Here is a 12,919-nt window from a genome sequence, read left to right on the forward strand (position 1 = left end):
GCGAGAGATGTGCAGCCTTTACAATGGAGTGTGGAGTCAAGATTCATCCCGCAAGGAATAAAACATCCGGCATGCGCCTGGGTTTTCAAAATAAAGGCAGAGGGCTCAAAGCTCTTCACCGTTTTACGTGCTGCAGTTTTAAATTTAACCAGACCAGTAAATTAATAATAACAATAAAGATAAATTGATAAAATGTCACAAAAAGTAAAAGGTAAATCGACGTATCACAGACCAAAAAGAACTAGAAACAAATGAATATTGTGAATTATTGTTTTGTTTTGTTTTGTTTTTACAAAACTGCTTTAAAGTGAGATAGCTTAAGCTATCAAGCTATTAAGCTTTTCAAATTTGAAAAGTACAAAACAACGGCCATCGCACTCCAGCTCGTATCTTATCAATACACCAAGTTAACAGAAGGCTAGAAATTGCAAGAAATATCTGAGCTTTTTATTCCTACAATGACAGGATCGCGTATCTCTGTGGTGACAATGTATGAAAAAAGACACAAGAAGTCACTGAATAGTTTCACAGGTATGAAAAATAAATTAATTATATGCTATTACCTTTTCTTCAATCCCTTTTTACATCAATGGGATATTTTTTATATGCAAGGGCAAAAGTGCTCACCACCTTAACCATCAAAGTAAAATGCCACATGAGGATATATTCTGGGATGTCTCCAGCAAAGATTCTCCGGACTTAGTACTAAAGGACCACATTAACTGAATTTTTCAGTTTTTCTACTACATAGAAACAGCTCAAATTAAATATATGTGTTTACAATTGTACTGTAAACTGTAAAACCTTGTTATATTGTTGTTTTCACTGTAGAGGATGTGCAGATATTAAGGGTGCGCAAGTATTACTACTACAGATCTCAACAATGTTGAAACAGTATGGGATCATCTTGATACAGAATGGAGTAAAAGGCAGCCAACATCCAATGAAGATCTTTGAATGTCCTTAAAGAAGCCTGAGGAACTATTCCTGAAGACAAGTTGAAGAAACGTTAAAGAAAAGTTTGCCCAAGAGAGTTCAGGTTATATTAAAGTCTAAAGGTGGTCATATTTAAATGTGACTCCAAAGCTCCGTCTTTACCTTATATAATGTATTTGCATGTATCCTATTTTCCAAGCAAAATAAAAAAAAGGCCCGTATATACGAGCGTTTGTGGCGAAATAAGTTTTACTATTAAGCGGAGATGCCGCTTTTATTCTGAAAGACGTAAGCCGGAAGTGTCTTTGTTGTTGCTACCGCTGGATCACAGGCGAATCAGAAAATCAATTAAGTTATGAAAAATACCATTAATTGCCTTTCTTTGTCACCGCAGCTCATGAAGAAATGGCGGATTTCCAGACGTTGGACATTTAGGGAAAAACACTTGACACCTAATGGCGTTTTAACCGACGGTAACAACCATCTCAGTCGACAGGAATATTTACGTTTTTTAGGTAAGTTAGCTCGAAAGCTAACTATTGAAGTTGACATTAGCTGCCCAGCTAATTTAGCTGAACGTTACCATGCTTAGCTCCCGGCTAATACTAAGTAAAGATGGCACTTGTCAATCATACTACGCGCTGACGAGGACGCGCTTTGATTAGACACTCGTAAGGTTGTGCGCCGCCAGTTTTCTCAGATCTTACTGTCATTTCTTGTTGTATACTGACATGGCCAGCCTCATGCAACACACGGGCATGTTTGAACTTAATTTGTTACCTGACTGAATGGTTTCCTCTGACGGGTTTCAGCACCAGAGCTAATGGGCTAGCCATTTTGTTTAAGTAGCTTGGTGGTCTTTACTTATACTGTTTACATGCACCAGCTCAAACCCCGATTCACCAGTGTCCTGCCAGTGTTGGTTATCTTTACGAGAATTTGATAATGCCACCATAACTGAATAAAGTGCTAATTTAGATTATGTTAATATCAATGTAATGTCCCCCCAGCTGGTGTTATTAAAATACATAAAAATAAATCCTGATCCAAACCATTATTGTTTTCTTATGCCCATGATTCGTCACACTTTATGAAATTTGGCCTGTTAGTTTTTGCATGTTAATGGAATTCTCCTGTTATGTTAATTATATTTTGTATAGGTTTGTACGTGTTTTTAGTTATATCCCTCGATTAACGTGGTATGGTAACGTTGTACTTGAATCTGTAGAAATGCTGAGAACTACTTTCCAAATATTCCAGGCAAGAATGAGCTGATAGTTGTGGAAGTCTGCAAGAGGACATTGCAAACAGGAGAGAGGCTGACTGGAAGATGCCAAGAAAAAAACAACAGAATCCACAGCCAGTGAAGTGTAGGTATTCAGAGATGTTTTTTAATGTTGGGAACTTGATGCAGACCTGAGCCACAGTCCTAGAATTATTTGTCACTCCACACCAGGTGTGTCAAGGATTAGTCCGGCAAAGACTCTAGTCAGGCCCACTGGGTAGCTTTGGAAAATGTGAAGGTGGTTTACATTTGTTTTCTTGTATAGTAACCATAAGAAAACAATGAAATTTGCTCTGAACTAACAAGAACTTTATATTTTATAAATTGAGACAATCTGGACAATGAACTATCAGATTTATTTCTGTAATTTTACACATTTATTACATAGTTTCACTGGGCCAGCCCACTTAATATCAAAGTAAATTGCATGTGGGCCACAATGTAAAATGAGTTTGACATCCCTCCTCCACACTGACTGTAACTTTAGCATTTTAAATGAAATCTATGTCTATGTGTCTTGATTATTTATCTATTTATTTATTTTTACATTTATCCTCTTTTACTGCTCACCTCTGAGTTTTTAAGGAATTGAAATGTTTCATACTGACAGACGGTGTTGGAACAAATGTCAGTATTATTATGAATGTTGAAGTCACTTCTCCCATTGATGTAGTGCTATTTTGTGTTTTTAAAAGAAGATATTTTGAGTTATTTAATGGCAGAAAATTTTGCCTCTCTGTGTCTTATTCTGAGCAGTAGCTGAATTAGCATGAAACAAACTCATATGTTAGCAGTTGGATGCATTAGAAAGAGTTTAAACTGTAACATAAACTTGATGCCACCAGCATTAACCTTTCTCTTAACAACATAACATAACGTAAGTAGTTATTCTAGTTGATGTTGCAGGTTACCTTTGTTTTTTTTTATAGAAAACAAGTGGCAAGTATATAGAATGGAGAAAGCGCCGACCTGTAGTTATGCAGTTGCCATGTTGTAGTTATACATAGGGCTGCTTAATTATGGCAAAACTCATACTCTCATTCACATTGGTTAATAATGACGTGATTATTTAATGCAATCTATCCCAATTTTTTAAACTTTTTAAAAAGGAAAAAGGTACGTCTTTTCAATCAAGTGGATTTCTGAGGAAAAAACCAAAATAAAAAAAATACCAAATAAATAAATGTGAAATGAACTGTCTGACAGCCTGGTGGGAGTGAGTATGAGTTTGGTTTTTTGCTTTGAAGGATTAGACATAAGGGGAAAAGATGAAGCAAAATGATGATTTTTATCCTGAGGGCATGGATTTGATAGCTGGTAGAAGCCAAAATTATAACTGAACTTCAAATGTGATTAATTGCACAGTCCTAATTATACTGCCACTACTTTTTTAACTTTCACGCGGCTTTCTTCCACAGGCTAGTATTTTGATTTACTTGACCAGAACACCATAAGGAGATGTTTTATTATCCACCTATTCATTTAAAATGTAAAAGTAGAATCATCCCACACAGTTACCATACATTATTGTTTATGTGCCAAATGCAAAAATGACCAGTAGATGGTAGCAAGATGCTGGTACAGGAGAGTTACCAAAATGGGCTGTTGAGCTTGATGCCCTACAACTGGCCTGATTCTAGTTTTCTGAAGAGTGACAGCTGTGCGATGGCAGTTTGGATTCCATCAAATTTAAAAAAAAAAACCAAGTTAAAATTTCACACATCATTACTTGTAACTGTAGTACAAAAAAAACCTCCATCTGTTTGCTTGCAGATATTTTTGTTGTTGTTGTGGGGTAGAAAATTTCTGATTTTCCGCTTTTGGCTTTTAAAGCCATATTTAAATAGATACTACACTCTATTGCCAAAAAATATTTGATTGCCTGTCTTCACGTCCATATGGACTTTAGTGACATCCCGTTCTTAATCCATAGGGTTTAATATGATGTCGGCCCACCCTTTGCAGCTGCAACAGCTTCAACTCCTCTGATAGACTTTCTAAAAGGTTTAGGAGTGTTTATGGGAATTTTTGACAATTGTGGCAGAAACACATTTGTGAGGTCAGACACTGGACAGGAAGGCCTGGCTTGCTGGCCTCTCTGTTCATGTTTTCTATTGGGTTGAGGTCGGGACTCCGTGTAGGCCATTTAAGTTCTTCCCCACCGAACTTACTCATCCATGTTTTTATGGGGCTTGCTTTGTGCACTGGTGTGTAGTCATGTTGGAAAAGGAAGGGGCCATCCCCAAACTGTTCCCCAAAGTTTGGAGGGTGAAATTGTCCAAAATTTCTCGGTTTGCTTAAGCATTAAGAGTTCCTTTCACTGGAACTAAGGAGCCGACGAACTCCTAAAAAACACCCCCACACCATAATCCCCCCTCCACTAAACTTTACACTTTGCACAATGCAGTTTAACAGGTACCGTTCTCCTGGTAACTGCCAATACCAGACTCGTCCATTGGATTGCCAGACAGAAAAGCATGATTCGTCACTCCAGAGAACATGTCTCGACTGCTCAGCAGTTCAGCTTTAGCGTGCTTTACACCACTGCATCCCCCGCTTTGCATTACACTTGGTGATGTCGGCCATGGAACCCCACACCTTGAAGCCATTTTTGATCTAATCTGAAGGCCACATGAAGTTTGGAGGTTTGTAATGTTTGGTCTTTGTAAAAAGCGACCTCTGTGCACTTTGCACCTCAGCATTTGTTGCTGTTCATCCCAGTTGCTTCCAATTTGTTATAATATGACTAACAGCTGACTGTGGAATATTTACTAGCGAGGAAACTTCACGACAGGTGGCATCCTATCACGATATCACACTGGAATTCACTGAGCTCCTGAGAGCGACCCATTCTTTCACAAAATCTTTGTAAAAGGAGTTTGCGTGCCTAGGTGTTGATTGTAAACACCTGTGGGCATGGAAGTGATTGAAACAACTGAATTAAATTATTTGGATAGGTGAATGAATACTTTTGGCAATATAGTGTATCATGCTTTTATAAATGCTCAAAACTAGCATCCCCAAAACCAAATAATAAAGAAGAGAAGAAAGAAAAGAGGGAAATATCACTCCCTGGTTGATTTAAGGCAGTATACTTACCATAAACCTTTTTCGGCTAGGCTCATGTTCATAGTGAGTGAGATATCATGATTGTCATGGGATGTTTACATAAAAAAGTGTAGACAGCTCAACTTTATAATGGAACAAAGTATGAATGAAAAATATCTATGTAAAATATAATTAAATTGTAAAGAAGTGATGTTAGTGATTAAATGTTTGATTCTCTGTGACTGTAGTGGATTCTGAAGATGATGTAGCCATTGAAGCCCCAGAAAACCTCCCCTTAGACACAGACTTCCTTCTAGGACAAGACCTTGAGTTTGATGATCCTGATCAGGACAACAAGATTCTAGGCCTGGAAAAGTTCTCAGGTTTGTAAACCCTTTTTTATGAATAAATCTAAAGTTTATAATCCTTACTGTTGTATTCCTGCTTGTTGTGTAGATACCTGTGGTTTCTGTGGTTGGTAACATCACTGCAGCTGTATCTGCACACAGTGCAACCAAATAAACTCATGATGATTTAATAAAGAAGTAAAAAAAATAATGTAACCACAGGGTATTTTATGATGCACAGGGAGTTGGTATAGTGCAGGTTCATCTCAGTATCGCTGAGATGGTTGTTTTAAATAGAAACAAAAAAGGCATTACCTTAGACTGGCCTAATGGTGCACAGTACACCTACAGGGGCCAATATGGGTTGTAGTATTAGTGGCTCATTCCAAATCGATCTGTGTATTTGTTTTTTGGATTTTTTTTTTTCAACCTTAAATAAACCACATTTCTTGTGATGATTTCACAATAAAAGCCCCCTGTGTTTAATACAAAGCAGAGGCAGTCATAGTAAGTTAGTAACTTAAACGAGGTCTGATGCGGCACTGGGAACGTGAACATGAAACCGTGAAGGCTTTCTCAGTTAAAGAAAATGCAAACAGCAATGATCCAAAATACTCTTTATTGTTACCATCCTCAGTACTTTTATATTTTGTATGGTGCCTCATTAAAATAAGTATAAAACAGATCAAATGTAGAGTAGAAATAAAATGTGCAGTGCTTTTATTTAAAGGTTAGCAGCAGCGATCATAGTGCACAATACAATATAAGCCTCCCACCACATAACAAAAAACTTTGTAGTGAGTTGCAGTAACTGTTAGTTAAAAGTACATTAAACAAATCATGCAGAGTATATAAAAACCTTGGTTTCCTTTCAGAAAAATCGTAGTGATTAATGATAGACGGTATGTAAAATGAATGTAGTTTGCATGTCGAAAAAGTGAAGCAAATGCCGTAAAACTTGCATTCTTTGTAACGGCCAGCAGGGGGTGCTCTTTTGGTTGTAATAAAAGGCTTCTGTTTGTATTGAAGTTGTGGGAAAATATCCCTTGTATCACCCCCAGTAAACGCTTTTTTGATGACTTTAAAGTAATAAGTTAATTTTCTAAATTCTGATCATTATTAGAGTCAGAAAGGACGATGAGCCAGTGGATGCTCATTGGCTAATAAAGTGCCATTCACCAGTTGTTAGCCAATGATAGTACTGTGCTGAAATGCTAGCATGTTCTCAAAAGGCAACAAGGCTGAACTGTCTGTGCACCAGCATCCTTCACTGTATCTGCTCATCTATTTATCCTCTAATTTTTGCTCTTTTAGTGACTTTTACTTTTCTACTTGTGTCGTTTTTAAAAAATTCATTATTTATAAAGATCTCAGTGCACATTTCATAGAATTAGACTACTGATTAAACACTAAATGGACTGGATGATCACACAGCTTGGTCTTTATACTGTATTTCAGCAGCGGAGCAGTGTGAAGCAGATTTGTTTCAAAACAATTGATTATATAAACGTAACATGGAAATAGCATATTAAATAGAATCAGCCATCTCTGTTTTTTTCCCCCGTGTGCCGGGGTCACAGGTTTGTACAGTTTGTCAGTAATGAAGTGTTGTCCCACAATGAATCAGTAAGAGAATGGGCGCTATCAGCTCACATTTCCCAGCATGCCTCTTTGTCAGAGTGATCTGAAAAATGGAAAAGTAGAGAAAGGAACTGAGACACCATTATTATATGGGGTCATAAAAATAGGACTATTACCATCAAGGACACCATTATAAAAGGGCATTTATTCATCATCATCATCATCGTCATCTGCTGCAGCCTCTGCTCCCACTACCCCACTGCCATTATCGTTTCCCCCCTCATCATCATCATCATCATCATCATCATCTACCCTCATCATCATTATCATCATCATCATCATCAGAAGCAGCAGCCTCGCCATTATAGTCATCATCATTATCATTAGGCTCGGTAATCATCCACGAGGGGTTTCCATGGGCCAGGATAAAAGGGCAGCCTCAGCTCTCGCCTCTCTCGCACTTCGTCTCAGCCTCACTGACGGAAGGTGGTCTCCTGGCCTTCTCGCTTTCCGACGTATCAGACGAAGCCGCAGAGCGCTCTGCCCCGAAGCTTTTCTTTCTGCCCTTCTGGAAACAATATCTCTCTCCTTTTTCTTTTTTTCCTTTGATGTCTGAATATTCTCAGATGATATTTACAACATCTTAAAATGCACTTAACCTTACAGCTCTGTGAGTATGAAGCGTTTTCATGAGATTCACTACTTCCCTCAGTTTGATGTGTTTGAGCATGTCTTCTTTTTACTAATTGCTGGTTTGTGTTTAAATTGTGTCCATTAATTTTGAGTGATTAAGTGAGTTGACAGTGGGTTGGTGCCTTCAGATGTCCTTACGCTTCCTTTGTATCAATCCCCAGCCGTATAAAAAGAACTTCATTCATTTTTTTCCCTTTATGTTGAAATAAGTTTATTGGAGCGTGTCGTATTTTAGGACGAAAGTCAGTTGCATATTATATTGGCGTTTTTTCCTGTGACACTTTCAGTCACGGCACATTTCTAAACTTAAGGGATTACGTTTTCTGAATAATAATGCATTTTATGTTGACGTATTTCACAATTTTTTGCAAAGACTGTATATTTTAAACTTTTAGTTATATGTTTATTTCATGATTCCTTATGAAATTGGATTTCTGTAAAAGCCATGCTCTCTTTTGAGCCAGCATGCCTGAATAATACAGATTAATAACAGATACCTGAGAATAGAACTGTACTATGTTCATTTTCTGTCTTCTCTTTTCTTCTTCTGTAGTTTCTCTTTCCTTAGATTTCTTAAGCTCAGTCATATTACCCGTTTAATTAGAGTTGCATACTGATTAATACAGGCAGTGCTGCGAATGTAAATGTAAGCACAGCTCTGAGAGCTGCCTAATCAAATATTTCTCTTGTCTTCCCTGCACAGAAGTTGCTGCCGAGATCGGTTTCTCCGTGTATCCTCTGGGTGATGAGAGTTCTGCTTACAGCCAGCTGAGCATGGAAAGTGAAACGGACAACTCGCGCAGCACGACGGACAATGGGAGGGAAGACGAAGGCAGAGCGACCCAGTCTGAGCCCAGTTTCCCTCCTTACCTGTCCTGCAGGGGCTGCGGACAGCTCCGTGATGAACCTCTGGGACCTGGCATTGACCTCGTTGGCCCGTACTGCCTTAGATGTTGCAAAGCCTCTCGGGAAGCTAAGAGTACGGACTTCTGCTCACCTTTTGGGAGCATCAGCGGTATCCGCTCAGGTTCTAATATGCAGCTTGATTGCGAAGAGGTGGGAAATGGGATGGGTGACAAGGCGCTGACAGCCGAGGACAAATCGGCTAAAATGCACTCGTGTCATCTCTGCGGATTCTCCTCGCGTTACGCCAACCACGTGAAGCGCCACATGAAGACGCACAATGGGGAGAAGCCTTTTAACTGCCCGCTGTGCACGTACGCCTCGGCTCAGCTGGTGAACCTCCAGAGACACCTTCGCATTCACACGGGGGAAAAACCTTACAAATGTGACAGCTGCACTTTTGCCTGCAGCTCTCTCGGCAACCTCAAGAGGCACCAGCGCATGCACGTACCCTGTGTGGGGGTGGGGCAGGACGCACCGTCACGACCCACCAGTGGCCAGAACAGTCTGAAGAGGCAAGGGACCGGGCAGAGAGAAGAGGTTTCTGGTGCTGCAGGCAAAGGTGTGTCTCATTTCTTTTACTTTAGTTGCCCAGTGCTGATGCATGAAAGCTCATTTTGATGTCTTTAAATCATCTTTGATGCCTAATAACTGTCTAATCTGATTGTGAAGTTACAGAGGTTGCACGACCAACGTCAAACCTGACTTTGGCAGCCCAGAACAGCGACTACCTGTCAGCCTTTGATAGCCTAAAGGGAGCATCTCCGCCCCCCATAGCAGCTTCCAATCCAGCTCCGGGTCATCAACCTCCACCCTTGCTGGAGACGACAGGCAGCAGCGAAAGCAGAGCATCAAGAGGGGGTGTAGCAGACAGGAGCGGCCTCCCACCGTCACTTTTCCCTTTTACCTGCCGGCTCTGTGGCATCGTCCTGGAAGACGAGGACGGCTCCTCGGCCCAGATTTGTGCCAAGTGTACCCTCGAAATGCTGACTAAAGACTCCTCGTCATCTCCCAACAGCCCCGGCGAGCGCAGTGACAAGGTTTACACGTGCGCCGCCTGCCCCTTTCTCACACACTACCCTAACCACTTGGCACGCCACATGAAAACTCACAGCGGCGAGAAACCCTACAAGTGCCCACAGTGCGATTACGCCTCAGCACACTTCGACAACCTCAAGCGACACCACAGAGTGCACACCGGCGAGAAACCCTACAAGTGCCATTTGTGCGATTACGCGTGCGGGAATCTGGCCAACCTAAAGCGCCATCAGCGGGTGCACTCTGGCGCCAAGCCCTTCCAGTGCGCCGTGTGCAGTTACAGCTGCAACCAGAGCATGAACCTGAAGCGGCACATGCTCCGGCACACCGGGGAGAAGCCCTATAAATGTCAAGAGTGCGGCTACACCACGGGCCACTGGGACAACTACAAGAGACACCAGAAGAAGCACGGCCTGGCCACAGACGGCTGGGTGAAAGTGCCGATGACGGGCAACAACGAAGAGCAGGAAGTGAGGAAAGGGATGGGAGCTGGGCTTCAAACTCACAGAAAGGAAGCAGGGGTCGATATGCAGTACATGCCAAGGGAGGGGAGTCAGACAATACACTCATGCTACAAACTTGAGATTGTATAAATTCTAACTCAGCAAAACTAAGCTACCAGCAAGTTGTCCTTTGATTTCCACAGAGCCTTTATATTGTTTTGGTGTGTGTCCGTCTTTCAGTGTTTTGTCAGATGTCTTCTGAGGCTGCTAATTGTTCGTTTGTAGGATCTCACACAAATATGATAATGTGTTGATGTCTTCTAGTCCTTTTTTTGTTTTGTTTTTTCATGTCATGACTAAAGGACTTCTTTTTCTGTGGAAGTCCACTCCCTGTCTATTTCTGTATGTTAACACACAGTAGGCTAACTGTAAAAATATTCCTCTCACACTGTAATACATATCTGATTGTTCGTTCTGACGAGGACACTACCAAATATTCCTTGTTACATGGAACTGATGCAACTATTTGCCTGGACTTTTAAAGCTGCACTGTGTAGTCTTTGAAATGTTTTCATGATGAAGTTCTTTGAATGTTCAAGATTGTGTTTTTCACATCTTACATCATTAGGAGACAGACGTTATTTTGACATGTGTTCTGTTTTTCTACTTTTCCCAAACTACACAGTGCAGCTTTAAGCAGAGATGAGTCCTTGAGCGGGCCATACTGTGCTTTGTTTGCTTTCAGCAACAAGCTCTGCCTTTGGTTTGATGTACTGATGTACTACTATAAAAGTGCTATTTAATAGTACTGAAACACTTAACTCATCCCTCTGATTTGGTGCTAAAATGCTCAGATTATGGTAAAGAACAGATTAGAATAGAATTTTATTCTAAAACTGGACTCAAAATCATGTAGAAAGTTCATCTTCAGTCTGTATGCGGTAAAATAAAAAAGCACAATCTTACACACATAGCTGCATTTTCAAAGTTTGGATTAAGGTTAAAAAAATACAAGTGAAAATGAAATGTATGAGCATGCTGTTCAATTATTTATTTATTTTGCCCCAAACACTTGTATTACAATGACATATCAGTTATTTCGGATTTAAATGATTTCACTGTTTTCAAAAGGTTCTTCTTTTTTAGAGGAAACCACTTAATCACCTCACTTGTGATTACTGTGAATTTTATTTTATTGTTTTGAGGAAAAAAAAGATGACACTGTTAGCAAGCATGTGAGTGTGTATTAGTTGTTTTCTGTTTCTAATGTGGCTCTTATACACTGCTAGAAGTGCATACTTTATAGAGTCTTATTTTGAATGTGTGGTGTGTTATTTGCTTGCCATGGGAATAATAACTGTGATTTCAGATTTACTCTTTGTGAATGACTGTTTTATGCAAGTGAGAAGTTTGACAGGTCGCCAACTTGCCGTGTCATGATGGAGCATTGTACCTTTAGATTAGTGATGGCATCCCGCAAGTGGCCATTTGTGTCTTTATGCAGTGTCTCATAAATGCCTTAAGTGAGGAACTTTTGAAATAAACACATGGAATTCATTTCATTGAATGTCAGATGTCAGACTTCTGATTTTTACTCAGATCTTTGTGACCTTTTCACACACAGGCATCTACATTCCTAAAGACAAAGGGACAAAATAACCAAACATAATCTGGTTTGAGAATGTTGTATATGTTCACTGATTGGATCATCAGGATGTTTACTGGTTACCAGAGTTTATGTCCACAGAAGGATAAGATAAACCAACAGGTTTATATTGGTTTGACTGTGTTTAGAAACAAATGTATTTAGAAAATCCTATCAACAGACCATTACTGGATATAATATACTGGTTGGGAAGAAATACAGATAAACTAATCATCTAATCTGCATCTGATCAAAGGTGAAATATGGTTATAAGAGATGGACATGGTCAGCAACAATACTTAGGTAGGTATTTAAACAATGGTGAGCTGTTGCTAGGGGCTCCAAACTGCCAAGAAAATATCCCCGATACCATTACACCACCACCAGCAGCATAAACCACTGATACAAGGCAGGATAGATCCATGCTTTTGTGGTTCTGACCCTATCATCTGAATGTTGCAGCAGAAGTTGAGATTCCTCACACCAGATGATCTTCTGTTGTCCAATTTTGGTGAGTCAGTGTGAATTGTTGCTCAGTTTTCTATTTTTCGCTGACAGTAGTGGCTCCCTGTGTGGTCTTCTGCTGCTGGAGCCCATCTACATCAAAGTTCATCATGTCCGATCAAAGATGCTCTTCTGCAGATGCTGGTTGTAATAAGTGGTTATTCGAGTTACTGTTGCATTCCTATCAGCTCGAAGCAGTCTGGTCATTCTCCTCTGATGTCTGATATCAACAAGGCATTTTCCCCCAAAGAAACATTGCTCGGTAGATATTTTCTCTTTGTGCATTCTCAGTAAATGCCACAGATGGTTGTGTTGGAAAATTCCAGTACATCAGCCCGTCTGGCAACAGCAACCATGCCATTTTCAAAGTCATTTAAATCACATTTCCTTGCTGCCATTTGATTGGCTGATAGCATTTTTGTGTAAATAAGTAGCTGAACACTTGTAGCTGATGAAGTGCTTGGTGAGTTTATGTCTACAGTTAAAGTCTATAAAC

The 12,919-nt window shown here is 40.0% G+C and overlaps 2 protein-coding genes across 5 annotated transcripts in view; one reads left to right on the forward strand and one right to left on the reverse strand.

The window, feature by feature from the left end:
* si:ch211-278j3.3 (E3 ubiquitin-protein ligase RNF19B) overlaps positions 1 to 1,794 on the reverse strand; it is a 30,363-nt gene extending 28,569 nt beyond the window's left edge. Inside the window, exon 1 of the mRNA XM_040018181.1 lies at positions 1,717 to 1,794. The gene's annotated coding sequence lies outside the window, so the exon portion shown is untranslated. The remainder of the gene's footprint in view (positions 1 to 1,716) is intronic.
* znf513a (zinc finger protein 513a) lies at positions 1,220 to 11,846 on the forward strand. Of its 4 annotated transcripts, none has more exons than XM_040018184.1 (5): positions 1,220 to 1,451; positions 2,165 to 2,306; positions 5,518 to 5,652; positions 8,594 to 9,355; positions 9,466 to 11,846. In XM_040018184.1, the coding sequence occupies exons 2-5, from the start codon at positions 2,267 to 2,269 to the stop codon at positions 10,422 to 10,424; spliced, it is 1,896 nt and encodes a 631-aa protein (XP_039874118.1). In that variant the 5' UTR covers positions 1,220 to 1,451; positions 2,165 to 2,266; the 3' UTR covers positions 10,425 to 11,846. The 4 variants fall into 4 exon arrangements, with proteins under 4 accessions (XP_039874118.1, XP_039874121.1, XP_039874119.1 ...); XM_040018187.1 differs by having other exon boundaries at positions 2,197 to 2,306; positions 9,472 to 11,846; XM_040018185.1 differs by having other exon boundaries at positions 1,220 to 1,409; positions 2,197 to 2,306.
* The last annotated feature ends 1,073 nt before the right edge of the window (positions 11,847 to 12,919 follow it).

Source organism: Simochromis diagramma, unplaced genomic scaffold (assembly GCF_900408965.1).
Source record: "Simochromis diagramma unplaced genomic scaffold, fSimDia1.1 OVJJ01000802.1, whole genome shotgun sequence".
NCBI classification, from domain to species: domain Eukaryota; kingdom Metazoa; phylum Chordata; class Actinopteri; order Cichliformes; family Cichlidae; genus Simochromis; species Simochromis diagramma.